Source organism: Gopherus evgoodei, chromosome 3, assembly GCF_007399415.2.
Source record: "Gopherus evgoodei ecotype Sinaloan lineage chromosome 3, rGopEvg1_v1.p, whole genome shotgun sequence".
In the NCBI taxonomy this organism is placed as follows: Eukaryota; Metazoa; Chordata; order Testudines; family Testudinidae; genus Gopherus; species Gopherus evgoodei.
Genome location: NC_044324.1, coordinates 65,058,635 through 65,085,013, shown reverse-complemented (window position 1 = coordinate 65,085,013; position 26,379 = coordinate 65,058,635). Strand labels below are relative to the sequence as shown.

Here is a 26,379-nt window from a genome sequence, read left to right as displayed (position 1 = left end):
GCCTTCCTCCGGTGCTCCAGTTGGAGTGCTGGGTTGGGGGCCGCACCGCGCAGCTCCCAGAAGCAGCCGCATGTCCCCGCTCCAAGGGTCGGGGGCCGCTCCATGCGTAGGGGCTGGAAAAGGGACATGCCACTGCTTCCAGGAGCTGCTTGAGGTAAATGCTGCTCAGAGCCTGCACCCCCTGAGCCTCTCCCCATGCTCCAAACTCCTAAATCCCAGCATGGAGCACCCTCCTGCATCCCAAATCTCCCATCCCTTTCCTGCACCCCTGCCCAAGCCCTAATCCCCCTCCCGCCCTCGGAATCCCTCAGTCTCAGCCCAGAGCACCCTCCTGCACCCAAAACTCCTCATCCCCAGCCCCACCTCAGAGCCTGCATCCCCAAACCAGAGCCCTACCACCTCCCACACCCCAACCCCAATTTTGTGAGCATTCAAGGCCTACCATACAATTTGTATTCCTCAATGTAGCCCTCAGGCCAAAAAGTTTGCCTACCACCGTTGTAGATGGTGTAACATATGAAACAGGGTAGAAGGGACACAATATAGATATAAATAGGCTAACAGGAGTTATATTAGAAAGAGAAAAAAGTTGCTAAACCTTAGTAGTTCAATGAAATGTTAAGGGGAGCTGAATACGAATTAGCATTCAGTACAGCAAGTACCTAAAAGCTGTGCCCAAATGGTAGCTGCACTGGAATTTGACTTGTGTTCTCAATGGGACATGCCTCCCTATTAAACTGAGTGTAGCAATATGATGCATTGTAGAACTCTGTGGGCTGCATTTGTCTCATAGGCCATAATTTGGCCACTCCTGCTCTAGCGCACACAAAAAGGGAAGGGAAAGAAATATATCATATCAACACAGTTTCTACTGAGTCAGGTGATAATAAATCAATGGGATATTTATGTGCCATTTTCATGATATTGTAATAAGGAATATATAGACTCAATATACCACGCACAAATTAGAGAAAAGAAATACAGTTGACATTTGAACAGATTTGGTATTTGACCTTGATGGTAAAACTGTGAGAAATTAAGTGCATGTGTTTTTCTGGACTTGGTGTGTTCCACAGTTTCAGTTCATCAAAATAATAGCAGATAGAAGAAGTTGTTTTTAATGATTTACTTCCTTGCAAACAAAACAAAGCAAAGGTCAATGTTTCAGCCAGCAACAGTTTTAATCAGGCCTTGTGTGTTCCTGGCTGAGATGTCACTTGATTTATTTTGTATGAAGAAATTAAATCTTTAAAAATGACTTAATATATTTGTTATTAGTCTGCTGAACATAAGCTGTGGAACAGAATGCAGCAAGTCATGAATTTGGACTGCTCATGAACAAATGATGGCCCTTAAGGGTCAATGACTCTCCTTGCTGCATCACTTAAAATTAATGGTAAGTTACACAATTGGAAGTGACTAGTACAAAGAATTTTTTTTTGGATGAAATCCTGAATGTACAGTAATAAGAGCAAAGTAAACAAGTGTATTAGTTGGATTAATAGGATGCAATACAATGAAGTATTAGTTAATTATACAGAGATTTGAAGCATTACTCACTCACAGTAAAATTGTAACTGTACATTGTAGGAGTAAGCACAGATCCTTAAAGACTGCATGATAAAAAGGACACAGGGAAAGGGAAGGATGTACAGCAGGAAGTTAGAGATCTCTTTTTATCAGTCATTTGACCTCCAAATCTCTGATTTCCAGTGAGTCAGAGCTTATTAATCACTATAATTAGAGCTTCACTATAAAGACCCTTGTGATTTGTGATGTTTTGCTGAATTAATTGAAATCATAATGAATTTCTGACTGGGGTTTAAATTGTCATTGCTAAGTGTGCAGACATCATAAACTGTGGAAAGGCTATAACTGCAAATAAAATAAAATATTAAATTAAAAAAAACCAGTTACCTGCCTTTTGTAACAGTTGTTATTTGAGAGGTGTTGCTCATGTCCATTCCATTCTAGGTGTGTGCATGCCCACATGCGCAGCTGTCAGAGATTTTTGTCTTAGTGGTAACTGTAGGACCAGCTGTGGTACTGTCTAGAGTACCGTGCTCATGCTTTGGTATATCAGGCGCTGTCGGACCACACCCTCTCAGTTCCTTCTTGCCAACAACTCTGACGGAGAGGCAGGAGGGCGGGTAATGGAATGGACATGAACAATACATCTCGAAGAACAACAGTTACGAAAGGTAGGTAACCGTTTTACTTCGGGTGCGTGCTCATGTCGATTCCATTAAAGGTAACGTGCAAGTATTATCAGTGGACACGGGTTCAGCATTCACCATCATGCAGCTTGTAGCACTGCTCTGCCAAAGCCAGTGTCATCTTGAGGCTGCTGGGTCAGCACATAGTGTGGCGCGAATGTATGAATGGACGAACACGTGGCAGCCCTCCTGCTCATCTGTACTTAGCTATGCAGCAGCCACGCCGTCAGGTGCAGCAATGCCAGGTTCAGGTACAGCAGATTGCTGTGGTTTTGGGACAGCAGATCCAGCCAGAGATGTAACTGCAGCAGATTGGTCACCGAAAGACTCAGCAGCATGCCGAACCAGTGCTGGCGAGGCCAGGGCTATGAGGATGACAGATGCTCTTTCTTGCTTTACCTTTAGCAGGACCCAGTGCATAAACGGCACTGGCAGAAGGGCATACATCAGCATTCCCGACCATGGAGGTAGATGGGTGGCCACCAGATGGATGGCATACCGCACACAAAAGGTCCAGAGGCTGAGCATCTCCCAACACAGGGCAGAAAGGCCTGGTGCCGCCCTACCCGTTGATGGAATACATTGCGGCCATATTGTCCGTGAGGACCAGCACCTTCTTGCCTCTCAGGTGGGGCAAGAATGCCTGACAGGCCAGGAGCACCACCTTGACTCCCTGACGTTGATATGAAGGGCTATATTGTGCTGCAGCCAGCAGCCCTGGGTGTTGAGCTCGCGCAGCTAGGCCCTCCAACCCAGATCTGACACGTCCAAAACTAGGGTGAGCAACGGTGATGGGGACACAAAGGGAACTCCCTGCAACACTGATTTGGGGCTAGCCACCAGTCCATGGACAAGAGGACATGGTTCTGTACTGTGACCACTCTGTCCAGGGAGCGCCTGCTGGGAACGTAAACCATTGCCAGACACGTCTGCAGGGGTTGCAGATGAAGCAGGGCTTGATTGATCATGTATGCGCATGCAGCATGATGATCGGGTGCTTCCTTATGTGGGCAATGAGATCTGACATGGCCTGAAAGCGTGCTTCCAGAAGGAAGGCCCTGGCTCGCGTGGTGTCGAGATCCACTCGGATAAACTCTAAGCGCTGGACCAGCGTTAACATGGACTTTCCTATGTTTAACAGGCCCAGATTGCTGCAGCTGGAATGCATCAGATCGAGGCTTCTTTGCACCTGCTCCGGAGGCCTGCCCTTGATGAGCCATTCGTCAAGGGACGGAAAGATCTGGACCCAGGAATGTCTGAGGTACGCTGCTACCGGCATCACGCATTTCATGAACACCCTGGGAGCCGAGGACAGGTCAAAGGGTAGCGCTGTGAACTGGAAGTAGCGCCAGGCCACTATGAAATGCAGGAAATGTCTGTGTCCTGGGAATATGGAGACATGGAAGTAAGCATCCTTTAAATTGGGAGCAGCATACCAGTCTCCTGGATCCAGAGAGGGGATAATGGAGGCCAGGGAGACCATGCAGAACTTCAACTTCTTGAGAGACTTGTTGAGGCCATGCAGGTCTAGGACGGGTATGAGGCCTCCTTTGGCCTTCGGGATTAGGAAGTATCAGAAGTAGAATCTTCTTCATTCCATTTCTTGAGGAACCATCTCCACAGCCCCCAACTACAGGAGCTTATTGACCTTCTGAACCAGGAGTTGTTCATGAGAGGGGTCCCTGAAGAGAGACGGGGAAGCAAGGAGCGGGAAGGAATGGTTTCCAAAAACTGCAGGGGATAGCCTCAAGCTAATATGTCCAGGACTCAGTGGTCTGATTTAACCCGTGACCAGGTCGAGCGGTAGGGAGAAAGGCAGTTGAGGAAAGGATGGGCAGGATCCATCTGGATGATTGGGGCATTCCTACTGAGAGCACCTCAAAATGATCGCTTTTGTCCCCCCCCCCCCAGGAACTTAGTGGGTCTGGCCTTGGCTGGCAAGTGGGAGGAGGAAGGGCGGCAATGGCTAAACCCAGCATCCCTTCTTCTTATAGATCCCTGATGGGCTTGCCAAGGCCTTGACGGTGGCGGAGGCCGGAATGGCTTTCTGGCAGACTGTGGGGTATGCATGCTCAATGAGCGAAGGTTAGCTTTAGGATCCTTCAACCCATGTAGCTTTTCATCCATCTGATCAGAGAACAGCCCAACTCCATCAACAGGGAGGTCCTGAATTGAGGCCTGCATCTCCTGGGAGAGGCCCATCACCTGGAGCCAGAAGCTGAGTTGCATGACCACAGCTGAGGCGACAATCCTCGCTGCGGAATCCCATGCCATCTGCAGGGAACATCTGGCTGCCATGGTACCTTCCTTTACCAGGGTGCCAAACTCCTGAGCCTGACCCTCAGGAAGGGAATCCTGGAATTCTTTAAGACTGTCTCAAAGATCAAAATTATATCAGTCCAGCAGGGCCTGATGGTTTGCCACCTGGCATTGTAGGCTGGCTGTTGAATAAATTTTTCTGCCAAATAAATAGAGGTTTTCAGCCTCTTTATTTTTGGGAGAGGAGGCAGTGAGGACCTGCTTATACTTTTCGTTGGCTGCAGACACAACTAGCGAGCCCAGGGGTGGGTGGGTATAAAGATACTCAAAACCTTTGGCCAGCACAAAATATTTTTTCTTGGCCTATTTTGAGGTGAGCGGGATGAGGTCTGCTACAGTGACTTGGCAATCTTAAGGATCCCGTTGTCTACAGGTAGGGCGATCCGGGCAGGCGTGGAGGCCAAGTGGACATTGAAAAGGATATCTTCCTGCTCAGTCATCTCTTGCACCCGGAGTCCCAACTTCTCAGCCACCCACTGCAGAAAGGCTTGATGCTCCCTAAAGTCATACAGGGGGGCTAGCCCTGGAAGGTCCTGTGACCAACTCATCTGGGGAAGATGAGGAAGACTTGGCCTCTGGTGGAGGCACTGAGGGCTTGGCCACCACTGGTTTAGGGTTGCGTACAGGGTGCTCTACTCCGACCTCAGAATGGACTTCTGGTACCAGGACCGGAGCTGGTGGGGCTGCCTACTGCTGCTCGAACGTGGCTACTGAGGAGCGATGCGAAGGGGGCATCATCATCACTGGAATACCACATGCTCCCCAATATGGAAACTGTGTTGGCCACTGGCCTTGCTGCCAATGTGGTGCTGTGGATGATGGAGCAGGCTCCGGTGCCCAATCCTGTCTCTGAGACTGGGACGATGGGCTGAACTGAGCCTCTGTGCCAGAGGAACCACTTATGGCAACCAGGGAGGAGCTGTCGATGCCTGTGTCTGTTTACTGGTTGTGGCTACCGGTGATCGCTGGCCAGGCTTAATTGACTGGTGACTGTACCAGGGAGTGTGGTCCTGGTGCCAGGGAGATCAGCATCAGGAGGACTGGTGCCATGGAAACCAGAAAAAAATGGGGAGCATTCCCATGGTGCCAGCAATTGGGATCGTTGAGATGGTGAATGATGTTGGTCATAGTATGGGGAGCGTTGATCCCGTGCGATACAGTAGCACCAAGGAGACGGGAGGAGAGTCAGAGCGACCAACAATGAGATTGGGACCTGTCTCTGGATTCTCTACGCAGTGGAGATTGACATTTCTTGTCCGGCAACCGGTGGCGCTCCCCTGCCAGGGGTCTTCACCGTAGGCTTGCCTTCTCAGGGAGCCTTAGCCTGTTCCAGCAGCACCGAAGACATCATAGGAACAGGTGGAGACCTGCGTGCTCTCAGTGCCTGGGCTTGGGATGATGATGGTATAGGTGAGGTTGTGGGTCCCATACCACTCTCAGGAGTTGATGGTGGACCTTTAAGGGGACTAAGGACCCTGGTCATGGAGGCACACTTGCGCGGCTCTGGAGAAGGCTGGCAGGCAGGCCCAGGTCCTTTGCTGGATGACCCCTGGCCCTTCTTACTCGGTGCTGGAGACCAATTTTTAGCCTTCTCTTTGGTACCAGCAATGATGAACAGTGCTGAGAAGAGCCAGGTGCCAGTGACGGGTTGCACAAGAAGGCTGGGGCACTTGGTGCAGCCTGCGTGAAAGGCTCAGAAGCCGGACGGAGGGCAGACTCCATCAGGAGATCCCTGAGGTGAATATCCTGCTCCTTTTGGTGCAAGGACGAAATTTCTTGCAGATCCAGCAATGCTCCTTGATGTGTGACTCCCCCAAGAACTAAAGGTAGCTGTTATGGGGGTCACTCACAGGCATAGGCCTGCTGCAGTCTGAGCAGGGCTTAAACTCAGGAGCCCAGGGCATGGCCCGCCTTGGGGAAAGGTCCCCGCTGGGACCCTAACTATTTAACACTTAAGAAGTACTTAACACTATCAAGTATGTACAAGAGGCCTGAAGGCAGGAAGTTCAAGGGAAGAAAACTGCTAGCTCTGGTCAAGCAAGAGAGGTGCTCTGAATGACAACCATGGGCAGCAAGAAGGAACTGAGAGAGCGTGGGTCAGCAGTGCCTGATATGCCGCAGCACGAGCATGGCACTCTAGAGGGCGCCACAGCCAGCCCTACGGGTACCACTAAGGCAAAAATCTCTGATGGTTGCGCACATGGGCGTGTGCACACCTAGAATGGAATCAACATGAGCGAACACTTAAAGAAGAATCGCCAGCCCAGTAACCAATATATCAATGTAACCTGTCTCAAACTGCTAACAATAGTGCACATTCAAGACATCAGAGTGGCACAATAACATTCTCTTCTAGTTATGTATCCAGAGAATACATTAACATGATGTTCTTTAGAGAGCTACTCTGCCAGTATTACTGAAGCACATTAATTTGCCACCATTTAGGTTCTCATGGAAAAGTCTACTGAGCATGCGTATTATATTTTTGGATGAAAAAAATATAATACATCAGAAGAAGTCTTTGCTGCACATACATAGTTGATTCAGCTAATTCACCTTTGCAAGGGTGCAAGGATTTAACGTGCAGAAAACTACGGGGTCCAGGTCCATGACTAGCTGCCCAGATGCTACATTAATACCACTAATAAATAATAAATGCAATGAAGGTTCCAGTGCAATCCTAGTCTCAGTCATTGTGGAACTTATAAGGGGGGAAGGGACTAGGAAAAGGATGCTGCCTGCTTTGAAGGGTGTGGCTGAAGAAGCCCAGTGCTGATGCAGTTTACGAGCTCTGCAGACAGTGGAGACTAAAAGTGCCTTCTCCAGGTATGAAGCATCTAAGATTTATAGGCATGGGTTTCTCTCCTGCAGACTTCCTAAAGCATACAGGAAACGACTGGAGCATCTTGAAAAATCCATTGTAGGGGAAAGATCCTGATGTCATCCCCAGATATAGATCTACATGTTTCATAAAATGGGCTCCTTCCTTCCTGATTCTAATGGGAGTTCTGCTTGAATAAGGACTGAAGGATCAGACCACATGTACTAGTCTTTCCTTGGCAAACTGAATGTCAGAGAAGCATTCTAAAATGAGACTGATGAGAAAATCCTGTTCTGGAGTGAGTATAATACTGAAAACGGGAAGTAGAATAATCATCAATATGATTTCTCTTTTTCAGATTGAAGTCGGGCCCGGAAGAAACTTCAACAGACCCAATTCTGCTTTGCCGTTATTATGAATTCAAACTAGACTATGAACAAAATAGCAACCTGAGATAAAGTAGATTTACAAGAAGCCTGATTTAAGAGTTTCAATAACACAAATGTACGTATAATTACCATTTTACTGGTCTAGAATTTAGTAGTTTAAGCATGGATAATTTTTCACCAAAAAATTTAGAAATGCTGATTTCTCTTTGACAAAGATTCTATTGCAGGGCACAGTTGCTCTGATAGAAGCACTTCTGGGAGTCTAAAATATTTTAATACCACCATAGCAATTTAAAAATACTATATTGGACATATTCTAACTTAATAAAAAAAGTGATTCTGAATTTCTACCAATAACATAACATCCAAAAATAACTGAAGTCCTGAAATAGCGTTTCTTTTTTTTTTTTTAAACTAGCTCTTTATTTCACAGGATGCCAATATGGCTCTAGTCTGGGTGCATGAGGTAAATCAAATGACAGAGCCAAATGAAGTGACTTAGTTATTAGGATTTGAATACATGGTAGATGCGCCCCAAATGGAATCCAGTGCCATCTCAAGTTGTATGCCATGTGTAAAGTACCTATCATTGCAGTGTCTAATCACCTGAGGTGTGTGTACAGTTATCTCAGCCTGCATGCACCCACCTTGGTCCCATTCCTTCTGAAACTGGACTCTACAAAGACTTAGATATGAAATCATCAACACTATAAACATTTTCTCCTTTTCATTCTGCACTTCAAGGATTGATGTGTCTCTTATTTTATAATCATTACAGCTGCTCTCAACCTGAAAAGGTATATTGGGGCTAGGAATGAAAGAAATCAAGGGAGGCAGTATAATCACTGTTGCAAGAATGGACTGACTTGTGCTATTTTCTGTTATCATTACAATCTCTCTAACAGGAGCAGGGCTTTAATACCTAACTCCAACTAAATTTCTCCTCTCCAATTGGCACTGCGGATCTCTTATCTGCAATGCAGACTTCTATTTTACATTCTGCAATTGTTCCCCATGCAAATCTTCAGTTGACATCAATGGGACTAGTGTTTGCAGAACAACTGCAGAATTTGAAAAAGTGATTCCGAGAGAGGAGGCTAATTTCATCCTCATTCTCTAAACACAGTAATACAGTGGGTGCATTCATGGTCCTTCTGTTTTACAAGATTGTGAGAGATTCTTTATAATTAAAATGGCAAGTACCACTGGAACCATCATTATCTTTAAAAAGTGAATGAATGTTTTAAGTACAGCTCTTCCACACAGTGGTAAGTTGTGCTCCAAGAAGAGCAGCAGAGGCAGGCATAATTGCTTTTTTGAGGTCAAAGGTATACAATTATTCCATCCACTAGGATGCAACTGATTTTTCCCCCTAGTGCCAGAGTCCAACTCTGGTGGAGAGAGGAGCAAGGGCCATGACCCCCTCTCCTACCCCTTTTTAGCATCTTACTCCTTAGTAGCAGAATGCAGGGAGCACAGGAACATCTACTGTGCAGAATGGTGAAGAGAAGTTGCTTCTGGGACAGCCACACTGCTCAGCATCCCACCAATTATATTTGAGTACTGCTAGAACTGGTTGACACTTTCAAAGAATCAGAAAAGTTGTAAGGGTATCCAATGTATGTTTTAGTGTCGAAACTTTGTATGGGTGGCCTTTCCTTTATCTTTATCTCAATGGATACTAATTGCATGGAGAGTCAACAAAATTAAAGAATATCGTAAAGGTCAAGATATAGTAATATAACACTTAAGGTAGTGGAATGCTTAATAAGAAGATGGCTCATAAGTTTCATTTGGGTCCTTTATTTTTAAAGGCGGGAATAGAAAATTGCAAAACATTAATCCACACAGGTAGAAATTATTTTAATAATGATAAAAACTTCATTCTTGCTCCACACTATAATCTTGAGTTCCTCCTCACAAGTTACCATAGGGCAGTGGTGGGCAGCCTTTGGCTCATGGGCCACATGCAGCCCACCAGGGTAATCTGATTGTGGGCCGCGAGACATTTAGCTGACATTGACTGTTTGCAGGCACAGCCTCCCCGCAGCTCCCAGTGGCTGCAGTTCACTGTTGCCACCCTAGGGACAGGATTTTCTGATTCTCCAACTAAAATGTGTTGTTGATGATGTTACATTTGAATTGCGGGGCTTTACTTCTGAGGAACAGATATATTAACGGTGGAAAACTGCTGATGGAGACAGAGCCAGAACTAGCATTTTTGGGTAAGCCTGCAAAATAATTTTTTGCACCTCCCCCAAATATAACTGATTCCTGGGCCCCATAATCACATTGCTACGGGGGCTGCCTAACTGAGATGATTTCTTGACTTCCTGACTCAAACTTAACTGAATCATTTTATATAAAACATACGTGCATGCCAGGGTCCTGGGGAGTGGAGGGGGGAATCTTTATTGCTGCCTCAGCTGCCTATTGCTGCAGTAGAGCTTCACTGCTTGTTCCTTTTCACCCTAGTGATTGATTTATATTGTCAAGGCCATCTTTGCTAGGAAAAAAATGTTACAAACCTTTTCTCTTCACAAATGCTGATTTTTCCCTTTAAAATTCTAGTCCCCCAACTCGGGGCAGGGGGCTCTAGCCCTGAGCTTCTCAAGACCTAAAAGCCGACACTTAATGGAGTTCTCACAAAAACTTTTTGCTGCTTTTGTCTCGAAGATTTAAAAGTATACTAGACAGACATCTGGATGTTCTCTAAAAAGCAAAGTTAAATAATGGTATATACTAGAAAGGATTATTACACCAAGACTTACACGTTCTCCTTTGGGACCTCTGTCACCTGCTCTTCCCATCAGACCCTGAAAATAAATGTTTTTGAAAGTGTAAAATATCTTGCTTAACAACTTGATTATACATTCATTTATTAACATAGCTGAAAGTAATTGTCTAGGTCTAACAGTTACATTATCTGTGAAATGTGAAATATGAAATATATTAACATTGCAAATTATGTTTTCCTACCTGAGGTCCTGGCAATCCATCTTTTCCATTTATTCCCTATAAAGAGAAAACTATGTTTTAACAATTTACTATAACCGCAGGTAAATACGTACGTTAAAAAATAAGGAACAGGCAAGGAAAACCTTGTGATCTGTGACGGCATTAATAAATATTTTGAAAGATAAATAGCTGAGTCAGAGGTTTGTGTTTTGATGATGGCTGAAGTCAAGTGTAAAGAGCTGGAAGATGTGACAAACAAGTAAGTTTGAGCTTAAACTGCACAGCTACAACATGCTAGATTGGAGTTGAGGAGGACATAGGTAAAATAACATCTTAGCATGTTATTCTATGATGATGCAATTTTGAAAGACAACTGAATTTGGAATTCGGCAAGTCAGAGTAGGTTCTATGGATATGGAACTGAATGAGCATGTTCCCAATGCTACACATTCACTAAAATATGGCACACATTTCTCTTATTGTAGCTATTGGCCCTTAATTGATGCAACATTTCAGGGAACAGATGAAAAGGGAAGTTGAAGGTAAAGCTATAAACCAGCCTAAGTGCCCATCGATCTAAATAATGCAGAAATTTTTGACTTGCGTTTCTGATAAATCCAGACCCCTCTCCACACAGTCACAGGGGGCCCCAGATGCAGCAGAACCAATGTGGTTCTGCTGAGAAGGAAGAATTTGAGGAGTATGCACATGGACAGCATTTCCCTTGCACATTGTAAATGGAATTCCAGGAGGACTATGCACTGCTCATACAGTAAATTGACTGAGGCAGGGAAAGGGATCAGGCTGAGGGAGATGAGTAATAGATCTCTCTCTCTTTCTGGAGATCTCCTAAATTTTATCCCCAGTGGAGCACGGTAGTGGCAATGGCAATCACTACTACAGCTTTGGGGCTGCATTAACAAAAGTAGATTTTCACACCAGCTTTTAAATTGAGTAAATTTGGCGTGGAAGAAAGTAAAGGAGAATAAGTATAGGTTCTATACAGTTTCTATAACCTTGCTCACTTACTTCCACATCACCCTATTTAAAAAATGATATTCTTAGTTGTAAATGCCAGCCCATCAGACTCAGCCTAGGCTCTCAAAATCCAGTCGTATTCTTTCTACCAACCTTACCACTAATAAAGATTCTGAATCAGAGCTTAGCTCAAATAACAGGGAGGTCAGCTCATCCATCTATATTTGTATTGAATGCAATGCCAAGAGGAATAAAATCTGTTTCTAAGTTAAAGTAAGAAAATGTAACCCTAACCCCACACACACACACACACACACACACACACACACACACACACACACACACACTTACTTTTTACAATTACCTCCCCCCCATTAGACTGCAATTTAAATATTGTTATTAGAGGTTTTTTACTTCAGGGCTGAATTTGTAGAGTTTAAAGAGATGTTCAATGAACCTGTACTTCTCACTCTGTCTGTTCCTGGACTCGTGAGCACAAATGCAGCATTAGCCATGGGTGACAACGGTATTATTAGATTAATATGTTACATAAAACTACTGTACAGTGTTGCTAACTCTTGCAATTTTATTGAAAGTCTTGTGATATCTGGTGGTTTTCTTAGGAGCACAGCTCCTAGAGTCAAGCAATTATAAGAAAATAATAAGACCCAAGTGAACCCCAAGACTCAAAAACCACAAAGCATGTATATATATATTAAAATTCATGTTTTTAAGCCCATCTCAACATTTTGGGGGGGCTAGCTCATGATTTTTTAAATGTTTGGCCTTGGCAAAACTGACTTTTTTGTTACTCCTAAGCACCTTTAACTCCATATAACATTACAACTATTGCTATTTATTTATTATTTAGAAAGAGTCACTTGTGTGATTGTACTTTACTGAAAAACAGAAGGACAGGTCACTGCTCCAAGACAGTTAAATACTGTGCATAGTGACCCATCTTTACGGTGTCCAGAGGATGAAGCTAGCAGGATGGGTTTCTGGTCCTGTCTGAGACCCTTGGGTACTACCAGAATAGAAATAACTATTATTATTATTACTAATTAAATGAATTTGAGGCAGCAGGGTCAGATTTTCAAAGTTGATCGACACACACTAATTCCCATTCAGTACAATCGCAAATACTGGTAAAGACACCTTTTGAAAATTTGATCTCTTCATTTAGGAGATTAAATGGGAGGTGCAGGGTTCTTTTGAAAATCTGCCGCTGAAGAGTATAGTGAACTGCAACAGTATCTTGACCACTTCACAACTACCTCTCAGGGAGCAGAATGCGTCAGCTGCTATGTTGCACTGGCAGCCTGTAGAGGAGTTATGACAGAGTTATGAATTAAACATTTCTTTACTCATCTGAAGTTAGGAATTTGGGCAGGCCATCTTTTATAGACTCTATAAATTCTTGGATTAACATCCCTACTCCAAAAAAACCTGTAGAGGATCATTTTTGTCAATAGGATTCAAAGGGCCCTCAGGGCATATTCAACAACATAACTACCCATGACAATCCCAACCTTCATCCAGCATGAACTTGGACTTGCATGACCAATGCCTGGTTCTACAGAGCCAGATGTTCATTTGAGGTTACCTATCCATATATTATCAGGGTCAAATCTATTTATTTTGTAATCTCTGACAAGGCTGAGTGTAGCACATGAAAGGTGTGTCTACACTTGGAGCTGGGTGCGTGATTCCAAACTCAAGCAGACATATTTGAGCTAGTGTACTAAAAGTAGAGTATAGTCACAGCAGTGCAGCCAGCCAGGAGGGGTTAGTCACCACTAGCCTATGCTTATCAGAGACACTAGGTATGTGATTAACTACTTACTGGTATTCCAGATTGCCCATCTGGCCCTGGAAAGCCGATGTCTCCTACAGGGCCTCTTTCACCCTTAAATGCGAAGAACACACACAAATATATAAAATCTTCCACTTTATATTTAATATGTAGGAATGGCAACATAATAAGCCAGAGTTCAAACATGCACTTACTGGTTCCCCTGGCATTCCCGGTGGTCCTGGAGATCCAGTCTTTCCCTGTGGAGGGAGACCAAAGAGAAACATTTAAAATCTAAATAAACAGATCTAAAATATCAATTTCCTTTAAATGAAACAGAAAATATTATGCTTATTTTGTCAAAATGTTCATGTAATGAACACTTCACTAAATGCTTTCAGAGATCTTTCAGAAGCATTTTGTAAGAAATGCTTTAAACACAGTCGTTTATTTTTGTTCATATTATCCAATTCCTTGTCCAAAAATAAATACTGCTTAGTTTAGCCAAGTGAAATCACTCTGCAAGTCATTTTATTTTCATCCCAGAGAATCTATGCAGACATGGGAGCAATACAGAATCTCCATTCCTTCCTGTCCATGACTTGTTGTTCCATTACACCCAGCCTGCTCATGTCCCTGCACACGATGTCCCACTATCTAGTTGGTGGTCAGCCTTCAGATTTTACAGACACTGGTTGTGTTTGGATGATCTTTCTTTGGCATCCTATCATCTGTTTTCCTTCTGCAGTGTCCCCACCCTCATAATCTTTTCAGTTGTGGGCTAATCTCTTACCCTGATTTCATAACCTACTCTCCTGACTATATGTTTAAATCATTCCACTTTATAGCTGCCACCTTTCAAAGAACTCTCATCTTTACTGCCTCCAGCATTCTGATGTCTGTTTCATTTAAGGCAGCTGCTTTCAGCCCATAGAGTAATACTGTCAATACACTAGTCTAATAAATTTTCATTTTGGTACCAAATGTAATGTTTTTTTCAGTCCATGATTTCACCAGTTTCTGTGCAGCACTTGTGGCCAAGGCACATCCCCTTTTAAACTCATCCTTGATGCAACTGTTGGCACTGATTGAGATTCTTAGGTACACATAAGATTCTACTTGTTATACAACCCCTCTGCTGCATTTCAACACTTTATCTATTGTCCACGTTCCAAAATGAAACCACTTCCTCCTCTTGGTATTTATTGTAAGTCCAAGTTGACTACACCCATTTTCCAAGGTAGTGAAGAGTATCATCAATTTAAATGTGTCCGTCCGTTGTAGGACATCATCTGCTTAAGCTAAGAAGCCTAACTTATCATACCCTCCAACTCATCTAACTTTCAATTCCATCTTGTCATCAGTTCCTAACACATGATTAGACCTGTACTAACTCTGTATCTACAGCAAAGAGTTCTGATACCCGGCCTTAGCTGAAACAGTTAATACCACACATGTTCTTCCTTTCACCCCTACCACTTACCATATAAAGAAGGGGCATGTTGAAGAAGGTATTTCCGAAGTTTAAAAGAATGACATGAACAGCTTGTATATCACAAGAAGCAAACAAAAAAAACCCCAGAAATATTTTCCCTTCAGATATTTGATAAATACAGGAAATATATAATGGACATAACTTTCTTTTATTCTAACTGTACTTTTTGAAACAAAACCAACAGAGCTATGGTGATTTACACCAGTTGAGGATCTGACCTACTGACTGCTGTAGAAGTTTTGGATGCATCAGGAACGAAGGATTAGCTTTATGCGAGTGGGGGCTCTGGAGTTTTTTTCAGCTTCTTAGTATGAGCTTCTCTAAAACTCTTACTCAGAAAACAGCATAAAATACAAAGAGATATTTAGTATCCCCAACTGGGAAAAAAGTTGCTTCGTCTTGATACATGTCTATAAAATTTCTAGCAAACATTACTCCACAAATAGTAATGAGTAGTGTGGATGAGCATCTTTTATGCTTTGGCATTTTTTTCAACTTTTCCCAAGAAATAAGCTGTTTCTTTCATGAACATACTCACTGTTAACCCTGGTGCTCCTGGTGAACCAGCAGGTCCCTGATCTCCCTAAGGAAAAGATACCACAGCATTGTAATATTTCCAACAAATAAGGACACAGAATCTTCAAACAGTATTAGTTAATCTGAAGATCTGAATAGAATGGGAGAGGCAGGATTGTTTGAATTCTTATATTTAGTTCTGCCATTGACTCTTTTTGGCATTGAGTAAGTCACATAACCTTTTCTGTTTTAGTTCCCTGTCTGTAATGTCATGTGTATTTGCCCTTATGTTCAATTAAAGAGATATTCAGGTGATAGTTAATGTTAAAAATGCTTTAAAATGGACCGGGGTCAAGTATCTGACCAACATGTAGATCTCCAAATAACCTTCATTTATACTCATGGCAGTGACCATAATTAACAAAGTATAATTCAGTATTGTACAACCATCTTTTCCTTCCATGTCACCTTAAAATAGTTGGCACTAATACCAACATTGTAGCTTTATGCAGGGTCCTGCTATTACACAGGAAGGGAGTCTAAGAACATTAGGAGTTCTTAGTTCTACTACTGCCTTTACTTTAGATTTTTTCTTTGATTCAGGGTGCCTCAGTTTCAACATATATAAAATAGGGTTGATGATAATAAGTAACACAACTACATTACAAGGTACTGGTGACCAAATTAATTGTCTTAATGAGTTTTGAGACCCTCAGATCAAAAATGCACGAACAACATACTACAGTAGAAGACTGACATTGAAACTAGGCGGTAAATCTCAATGTCTTTTGGGCATTTTCATTTGTGCAGACAACAGATAAAATACATTGTAGCCTCTTGCCATTTGGGGGCTTCAGAAAGGCAGGCTCCCAGGAGCTCTCACAGATGGAGATTAGTGCAGACACTGAGACTGCAGCAACTGAAACAGCTTGTCTTAGCATGTGCACGAGATCACAACCAGCACCAGGGATTGGGACAGAGAAGAGGATTCACCGGGCTAGAGACCTGACTGAAATGCCTGGGCAGCCACCTGGCAGGCTACAACCACTTCATGGATGGGGCAGCCTCTGCCATTTGGGTCTGCTCATGGAACAGGCACTGTGCTCAAGGGATGGGAGTCAGTGGTTGGGTACTGGCTGCTAGCACAGGTGTGAGACAGACGTCCTGGGTTGCTCTCCATAGAGAGAAGCAAAAAACCTCCAGTTTCCTATCAGCCACAAGGGCCTGGCCAAGAGGAAACACTCAGTTTCCCAGAGGATGTTCCATCTTCCCTAGGTGTCTGTGAAACAAAGCCACTTCTTCCACCCAATCAATAACCACGCAAAACCAAAGAGGGAAAGAAGACTTCAGAGGGAGAAGATTGTTTGTCAGCCTCACTCATTAGGCCTCCTTTGCCATGTAAAACAAGGGAAAGCCGGGGCTGAAGCCACCTGGGATCAGTTCCACCCAATAAGGGATCTGCCTTGATCTTTAACAATGATAGTTGGGGATACATCACCTAGATAGAAAAGGATCACAGGTGTAAGGAAAGCCCTGGTTTGTAGGTGCACGAGCCAATTGAAAAACTCACCTGGAATCAAAGGGGTGGGTGACACCGTGTCATAAAAAAGATAGCTAAGGGTTAATGTCTCTTTCACCTGGAAAAGGAGTAACCTAAAACACCTGAACTCAGAGGACCAATCAGGGAAACAAATTTTTTCAAATCTCGGGTGGAGGGGAAGTTTTTGGGTGTGAGTTCTTGTTCTTTGTCTTGTGTCCTCATCCTCTCGGCTCTGAGAGTGATTTTTCTATCTCCTTGCCTTTTAAATCTTCTGTTTCCAAGGTGTAATACAAGCTAGTAAGACAATAGGTTTATATTGTTTTTTTTTGTATTTCATGTGGTAGTTGCTGGAGTGTTTTGAATTGGATTCTTTTTGGATAAGGCTGTTTATTCATCTTTCTTTTAAGCATTGACCCTGTATATTTTCACCGTTATACAGAGACTATTTTTAATGTCTTTTTCTTTCTTTTCGATATAAAGCTTTCTTTTAAGACCTGTTGGAGTTTTTCTTTAGTGGGGACTCCAGGGAATTGAGTCTGCAGCTCACCAGGGAATTGGTGGGAGGAAGAAGTCAGGGGGAAAATCTCTTTGTGTTAGAGTTACTAAGCCTGACTTTGCTACCCTCTGGTGAGGGGGGAAGAGAGATGTAGCTCTCTTGGTACTTGTGTTTCCAGGACTGGAAACAGGGAAGGTGGAGTCCCTCTGTTTAAATTCACAGAGCTTGCTTCTGTATCTCTCTCTGGGAACCCAGGGAGGGAACACCTGGAGGGGAGGAGGGGGAAGGGAAATGGTTTTATTCCCCTTTGTTGTGAGACTCAAGGAATCTGAGTCTGGGGGTCCCCCCAGGGAAGGTTTTGGGGGAGACCACAGTGAGCTAGGCACTGTATAGAATCCCTGGCTGGTGGCAGCGTTATCAGGTCCAAGCTGGTAACTGAGCTTGGAGGTTTTCATGCTATACCCTATTTTGGAGCTAAGGTCCAGATCTGGGAAAAAAATGTTATGACAACACCACACTGCACATAAGCGTAGTCAGCCTGCATCCTCCACATGATTATGTCACTGCACAACTTACCTCTGTTTCGTCAGCCCTACAGAGCTCACACTAGCCACTGGGACCTGCAGGGCGACTCTGGGATCACACCTATTTATTTGTATAGTCTATGTGGGATTTTGACTGTATTAGCTTATTAGAAGAATATCTTTATTTCAGGAAGAGTCTGATTGTGGTTGTAGGATTTAATCTGTTCATTCATTAATCAGTTTCCTTGCCTTTTCCGTTCACCTAATTCCTGTTTTCTAAATTAATCATATCCTTTCTTTTAATAATGTGTTTATTCCTTTTTAAACTTGGTTGGTCTACAGTTGCTTTTAATTTGTAAAGTCCTAGAAGTCACAAGCATTGCATTAGAAGTTATTCACCAGGCCACTAGCTGGATACACTGTGTACTGAGAATGCAGTTTAGCTTCAGTGACTAGCAAGTTAAGGGCTGAGACCTGCCATCAGCCCATGAATTCCAGAGAACCCAGTGCTCATTGGTCCTAAACTGGGACACAAAGCCAGAAGGAGGAGCAAGTGGACTCTACCATGCTTGGGGGTCAGATGTTCTCAAGAAGGGGTTACATAATGATTGATTATGATTATCGTTGTACATAATGATTCATTAATGATCTGGAGGATGGTGCAGACTGCCCTCCAGGGAAGTTTGCAGATGACACTAAACTGAGAGGAGTGGTAGATATGCTGGAGGATAGGGATAGGATACAGAGGGACCTAGACAAATTAGAGAATTGGGCCAAAAGAAATCTGATGAGGTTCAAAAAGGACAAGTGCAGAGTCCAATGCACTGCTGCAGACTAGGGACTGACTGGCTAGGCAGCATTCTGTAGAAAAGGACCTAGTGGTTACAGTGGATGAGAAGGTGGATATGAGTCAACAGTGTGCCCTTGTTGCCAAGAAGACTAATAGCATTTTGAGCTGTATAAGTAGGGGCATTGCCAGAAGATCGAGGGACGTGAAAGATTGGAAAGAGTCCAGCAGAGGGAAAAAAATGATTAGGGGGCTGGAGCACATGACTTATGAGGAGAGGTTGAGGGAACTGGGATTGCTTAGTCTGCAGAAGAGAAGAATGAGGCGGGATTTGATAGCTGCTTTCAACTACCTGAAAGGGGATTCCAAAGGGGATGGATGTAGACTGTTCTCAGTGGTAGCAGATGACAAAACAAGAAACAATGGTCTCAAGTTGCAGTGGAGGAGGTGTAGGTTGGATATTAGGTAACACTATTTCACTAGGAGGGTGGTGAAGCACTGAAATCGGTTACCTAGGGAGGTGCTGGAATCTCCATCCTTAGAGCTTTTTAAGGCCCGGCTTGACAAAGCCCTGGCTGGGATGATTTAGTTGGGGATTGGTCCTGCTTTGAGCAGGGGATTGGACTAGATGACCTCCTGAGGTCCCTTCTAACCCTAACATTCTGTGATTCTATGATACAGACTCATTATAACACAAGAAGTGCAAAACAAAAATGATTACAATCCACATATTTAAAAATAGCAGGTCAAATCCTACAAGGCAAGAGAGTTGCCTTAGCTTCATTGGGAGCAGGACTGGGCCCACTGGAAGTTTCAGGTGCTCAGCATCTCTCTGGATTTGGTCCACTTTGCTTACCTAGATTTTTAGTCTCATTTAAACTAGCCTTCTTTGTAGAAGTCATGCATGCAGTCAGTCTGAGGGTTACAGTACTAGACTATAGCACTGTCAGGTGCGATCTTTGCCTCAGAAATGCATTTATAATAGACAGCATAACTACATTAGATGAGGAAGATGATGTTTGGTCAAGGGGAATGAAAACAAGTGAATATATCTAGGGGCATATCAAAGGGTTTGTGTCTTCTGCTAAGGAGTGCTTTGCACTTCTAATCAGCATTAATCAAGGAAGTAGCTTGTTTAGTAAAATCGAAGTGGCTGCTCTAATAATAATGGAATAGAATGACTGACTGGTAATGGATGGAAGTCTGATTACACACAACTTGTTATTCCTGAAAAAAAATGGAATTTTACATTGATTGAATTGTATTATTTAGACCTAGATTTAAACAGAAAATGAAAATACAGTAGGCATGCAACATTTCTACATATGCAGATCCAATCTTTCATGAAACATTCTGCTTCAGATAGACACCATCAACAAGTGAACAGCCTTTTAAATGAAGGAAATATTTCCCTGCCAATAAACACTGTAGATATATAAAAGAAGCAACAACACCAATGGAAAAGAAGAGAGGATATTTTTCTTGAATAAAGACTTACCTTTTCTCCTGGAAATCCCTCTAGTCCAGGTAGTCCCATTGGACCTGGTTCTCCCTGTTTTTTTTAAAGTGTTGCTTAGATTAATAATTCTGCATTCTGAATGACATAAAAATTGTAATATAGCAAATAAAAGCAAAGCATTCAACTCGAGATTATTTAACAATCAGCTAAATATTGTATTTACTTTAAGTGAACAGCTTTTTCTACGTGTTGTTTTTATGACCTGAGAATTAGAACTATTCCCAGAACAAGTACATGTTTATTTTCTGATTAATTGTTTCAATGATGATTAAAAACCTAATCAGAGAGAATCCCCTCTGGTTACCTACTTGGTCAAGGTCAGCACTAAACCACTTTCAGTCAATAAAGGGAGGGGTTTGAATATATCTTGTCAATTAGATAAGTAACATGGGTTGCAAGGTTACTCTAGAATTCTCCTTTTGACTGTAAAAAAAAAGGATGCATCTAGAGGCTTCAGAGCAAAACTCTGTTTGCTAAGTAAAGCCTATTCTCCCTAGGGATGTGTAGATTAGGAGCACTCCAGCATTAAGTCTATGAGCTTTGGAAGAAAAGCCAGAAAATGAGTGAGATGATGTAGCAACTATTGAATAGTAATTCAGCTTTACAGACAAGTAATAGTGAGTGCCAAAAAAAAAAAAAAAAAAAAAAAAAAAGGACATTTACCATAACAAGCTATTTATCTAGCTATCTTGGAGTTTTATACTACTGCCCATCACCATAGTATCCGAGTGCTTTACATGTAAAATCAATAACAAAATCCCAAGGGGATTTCATGGCATCTCTGTAACTTGTCCCTTTAATGGGGTCAGAACTCTGTTTGGGATAGAGAGATTTTCTGAGGATTTAAGGGCTTGAGAGTGGTTTGAGCATAGAAAGGGTGTTCAAATTCCAAGCATTACTCATTGTGGAAAGACTTTTTTCTAAAGATGGTGAGACTCTGGATTTGCCAAATCTCTTCTGAAAGACTGTTCCTTACCAAGAGCCCCTCAAGAGAGAATGCTTTGTTTCATACTTCATCCTGCACTTTGTAACCTGCACTGTACTAGAGTACAGATATCACATGGGTTCATATATCAAAATTTGGTCTTTGATGTAGCTGGGGCTTCATCCATTAATTACTTTGAAAATGAGGACCAAAACCTTAAACTGTCATCTGACTTGAGTCTGTCCAGTGGAAGGACTTGTGCACAGGCGTAATGTGTTCTAAGTGACCAGGGATACGGAGAATGTAGACAGTTGTTGCATCATCTTCACGTTCAGCTTTAGATACAATGAGTTATGTTAATCCAGTCTGGTGGTGACAAATGCATGGATCACCATAGTCAGGTCCTCATATGGAAGGAAGGGACATTTCTTGGCAAGCTGGAGGTGCAAGATGGCATTTTTGGAAACTGACTAAAACTCATCATCCAAGTTTAAGAAGGAGTAAAAGTAGATCCCAAGGCTTCACACCACTATGACACATGTATGGCTTCAATGGAAGGCGTAGAAAACATCTTGTCCAGCTTTTCAAAGCATTTCCCTTTTTAATCAGCATTACTTTGGTCTTGCTGGGGTTCAGCTTGAACTCATCATCCAAGAGCTAGTTTCACATAGGTAATCTGAAAATTTAGGAGTGGTTGTAGGTATTTCAGTGGGCAATGAGATATGTAGGTGAGAGTTACAGCATACTGTTGGCAGCTAAGCCATGGTGTCTCACTATCTCTCCTACTGAGAGATACCAAAGAGTAGTGGAAATAGAAGGGATCCCTACTGGACCCCATAGATAAAGGTCTTTGGAGAGGAGGAGCAGTTACCCATCACCACTCTCTGAGGTCTGCTGGAGAGGAACACTTGGAGCTACTGTAGTCCTGGGCCATCTACTCACAGGATGTCATGTAAGCTTTTTAGCAGTACCTTGTGGCCCATTATGTCAAATGCTACAGAATGGACATCTTACCTGAGTCAATGATCATGAGCAAGTTTGCTTTTAGTGCCACTAGATCCATCTCTGTTCTGTGCCCTTGTCTGAACTCTGGTTGTGAGGCATCCAGGATGCTGGCTGATGTCACATGTTGTTAGAGCTTTGTGGTTACTACTTTCTCAGTTGTTTTGCCCAGGAATGGGAGGTTGGAAACAGGACAATATTTAGAGAGATCTTCAGGGTCAGGTGTTGTTCTTGAGAATTGGGTGAACTATTGTATTTTTCAAGGAGTTTGGCAGGTGTGCTTCTTTGAAGGAAGAATACTCATTTCCATTAGTAGTGGGCATAGCTGTCCATAACTGGCTTTTACTAGCTAGGATGGCTATGGATCTATTCCACATGTTGTGGGTCTAATAAATTGCAGGGCTTATTGATCTTCAGCATGTGTGATGGGCCCAACTCAGACTGGTGGGCTGGATAACACAAATTTCTTTCCTGTTGGGCTCTGTACACATTCTACTGAACTTTTCAGTGAAGGATGCTGATAGCCCTTCACAGCAGTTGATGCTGGGATCTTGTGTCTGGGATAGGCAGTCTGGGTTGACTAGCTGGTTCACTATGCAAAATAACTCTGCTGGCCATGATTCTGCCATGTTTTGATTGTGAAAAGGTTATTTCGCCTCCTTTACTGCAATGGTACAGTTCTGTAAATGTGTGTTTGTGCTGCTTTGTCCCCATGACCATGGTATTTGTGACATTCCTTAGACTGTGGTAGATTTAACTGCTGTGAGTGGTAAATGTCCAGTTTTTAATGGCACCCACTGCATTATGTTAAATAAATTGGCATCCTTTCCTCTGCGAGAGATGGTGGGAATTGCAGCCTATGATGTAGATGGTTTTCAAAGTCTCATGTGACTCCTAGTCCAATCTGAAATTTGCATGTTCTTTGGCATTTATTGCAGATATATGTATCTTGGTTGGGCGCTACTTGCTTCCTACGGGCTCTTTAAAAATTTCATATTAAAACTGAAAAAATATTTCATGGTATCAAAGTACAAACAGTATCTACCAAAACCTAGGCATTGCAAAGCTTTTCTACTTGTTCTAAAAATGTAAAATATATATAGTTTTCTGAAAAGGGCATACTGCAGCCTTTGAGGAGAAACAGCAAAGCATTCAGTGAATCGGCTTTATTATGATAGGTTTAGAATGTGAAGCTATATTCAATTGAGATGTACTGTGGCTCCAATTATCATCAACTTCTTGGCACTACACACAGCTTGATCATATTCTAATTACTTTTGAGCATTAAACCCTCATTACACTGTTCCTTAAGAAAAAACAGTCTTCTGGTTGCTAAACGCTGGTACAATGTGATGACCCCTATGAGCAATTTCAACTTTACGTGTTACTGCATTGGGCTCAAAATTAAAACATTTTCCATCTTTATTTCTACTGGGACTACTTCAGGTAGTGATTTAATCTCATGAAATAATACAGATTCTTCATACTTTAATGCCTCTCTAGATTACTAAACAGAGAACAAAATCCACAGACAGCTAATATAATCTATCACATATTATATAATATATACAATATTATAACATAATATTAACAGCTGTAAAAAGAAATCTATTGACCTGGAACTGTACATTTCTCTAGCCTTGGTTATAAAATAAGTTTCTTAAATGTATTGATAGAGTAACTTCCTGCTCAACTTCCTGTACTGTCCCACTCACATGGCTAGGACCATACTTTGAGCTTTTGGGAGGGCTCTTCTAATGACCTAGGAAGTCCTCAGTTCCCTAGTAGTCCTCACACTCCTTCTCCTCATATTCACATCCCAAATCATGAAGATACACTTGTCAGTATGACTGAAATGACACATTCCAATAAAATATACATACCATTGTGCCAGGATCACCTTTTGGACCCTGCAAAGAATGATTAACAAAGGTATTAGAAAATAACAGACCACAATTAGACAAGACTGTGGTGTCTTTAACACTACCATAATAAAAATATATAACAATTATAATAGAACGGTAGAGTAGTAGTGTATTCAGAATCAGTACTAGCAGCAATTTTATTTTGTTAAATTTGGGTCAAATCCTAGTGTGTGTTAGCCCATAGTGCAGAGCAGGGCATATCTCTGTGCCTGGCTTGATTCTATGCCACAAAGTGCAAACGGTATCACAAAGGGGAAATCAGTGCCTCATTAGTGGCCACAAAGGGTTTACACAGCTGCCAAAATGATTAAGCCCAGGGGTGGAGTCTGCCTATGGCTATAACATCACAAAGGCACTAACCATGTGGCTCTCTGGCTCCACAGTCCAAGTGTATGTGTAAGAAGGATGGGGCAGACAGAGTCCACTTTGGACATATAGGAATGCAAAGGGGCAGAATAGCCCAAAGGTTACTACTGCCTGACAGATCTCTTTCAGAGCTCTCAGCCAGGATGACAGCAGTCCCTATGGAACTCATGAAAATTGAGAGGAGGGATACATTCAGTCCATGTGACTCCCACATTCTCCTCGTCATCCAGAGAGGTAGGGTAGACAGATGGGGAAACGGAGGCAGAGAAATTCAGAGACTTGTCCAAAGCTATGCAGCGAGTTAGTGACTGCGTTAGACTAGAATTAATGAGTTCCTTATTTTCAGCATGAAATTTAATACACTACTAAACAACGCTGCCTCTAAAGATAAAAAGTGCACTACACGTTTTAAGAATTATTACATTAATGCAATATATAATCCAAGGTCAATATATTTTTGTGCCCAGTTCTGCAACCTATATTCATATTAAACTGCACTTACTCAAAGGAGTAGTCCCATTAATTTTAATTAGGGTACTGGCATTTTGTAAAGTACTATTCAGCAAAATCTACGATTGTAATTATCAATATTTATGTTGAAATTTTAGTCGTTCTCCCAGTGTCTGCTAGGCTGTTTGTTACACATACTTACGAAATGTGTGTTTTATTATTAATGTGTATCAGTTACATCCTATTTGAATTGTTTATTGTTATTTTTCAAATGTAAAGTTTTCCATTACCCAGCTAACAGACAAGCTGCATGCAAGATATGAAGCTTTCTGTAAATGTTTTAAACTAAATATTACAGATAATATCTATTAAATACTTACAGGAGGGCCCGGTGGACCAGGATAAGTAGCAACACTTACACCTCCCTGGGGGTGGGAAAAAAAACCCATTCATTTGTTTCATAAGGCAATAATCAGGAAAAAAAATGTTAAATCATTTAATAAAGAAAAATACCTGTAGCTTATATAAGCTGCTCATTCCATTCCTTTCATTGTAAGGCATACCCTTAAAATATGAAAATATTCAGAAAATATTTAAAAAAAAATCACAACTATGAAGGTGAAATCAATGGAAAAACAGCCTTTCATTCTTTGAATTGTTAGTACACAACAAAGCCAAAGTACCATTTCTGTTAATGGATCTTGTGACAGATATGGCAACTACCTGCAATATCCTGGACAAACCTTATTGAATTCAGTTTATTATCTTTGTAGGTCAGGGACTGTGTGTAATTCCATGGAGGAGGGAGGGCTCAGCTCTCCAGGAACTAAGAGGAGTGGGAGGTGGTTAAGCAAATTCACTCAGGTTGTAACACTTCCAGAGGGCTACCACCCTGGAGAGAGACTCTCAAATACTGGTTCAAACCGGATTCTCCAGGGGCCAACAAAGAAAAGACTTAAAACTGATTCAGTGCATTCTTTCTGATCCAGCAAATGGACAGAACCTTTTGTCCAAGGGGGGCCCCAATCCTTGGAAGGACATGGCCCAGTCTTTGTGTTTGTTCTGAGCTAACTGTTGTTATGAACTTGTGACCATAGAATAAACCCTTGGTGGGATGCGAAGGATGATTCACTGGTTACAGCCCTTGTTGTAGTCAGGGGGTGATCTCTCGTATGTTTATTGACACATAAGTAGGTTCTTTTATTGTTAACATGTTTTTTCTGTAACATTTTTCCTTAAAATAAACGTATTTGCTTAGAAAGAGCTGTGTGGCAACTTAATTGTGACAATTACTCTGTTTAACATCTCTGAGGAGAAAAGTAAAGCAGGCCTTTTTAGGCAGTCTGACTTTCCTGAGG

At 42.4% G+C, this 26,379-nt stretch overlaps 1 protein-coding gene across 1 annotated transcript in view; it reads right to left on the bottom strand.

Annotated features, from left to right (window-relative positions):
- Positions 1-26,379, bottom strand: part of LOC115649374 (collagen alpha-1(XIX) chain-like) — a 54,606-nt gene that overhangs the window by 21,766 nt on the left and 6,461 nt on the right. The window contains exons 3-11 of the mRNA XM_030558322.1: positions 25,535-25,585; positions 25,402-25,446; positions 24,164-24,190; positions 20,333-20,386; positions 15,510-15,554; positions 13,692-13,736; positions 13,528-13,590; positions 10,725-10,760; positions 10,517-10,561 (exon numbers count right to left, since the gene is read on the bottom strand). Coding sequence (XP_030414182.1) covers positions 10,517-10,561; positions 10,725-10,760; positions 13,528-13,590; positions 13,692-13,736; positions 15,510-15,554; positions 20,333-20,386; positions 24,164-24,190; positions 25,402-25,446; positions 25,535-25,582 — 408 coding nt within the window. The 5' untranslated portion in view covers positions 25,583-25,585. The remainder of the gene's footprint in view (positions 1-10,516; positions 10,562-10,724; positions 10,761-13,527; positions 13,591-13,691; positions 13,737-15,509; positions 15,555-20,332; positions 20,387-24,163; positions 24,191-25,401; positions 25,447-25,534; positions 25,586-26,379) is intronic.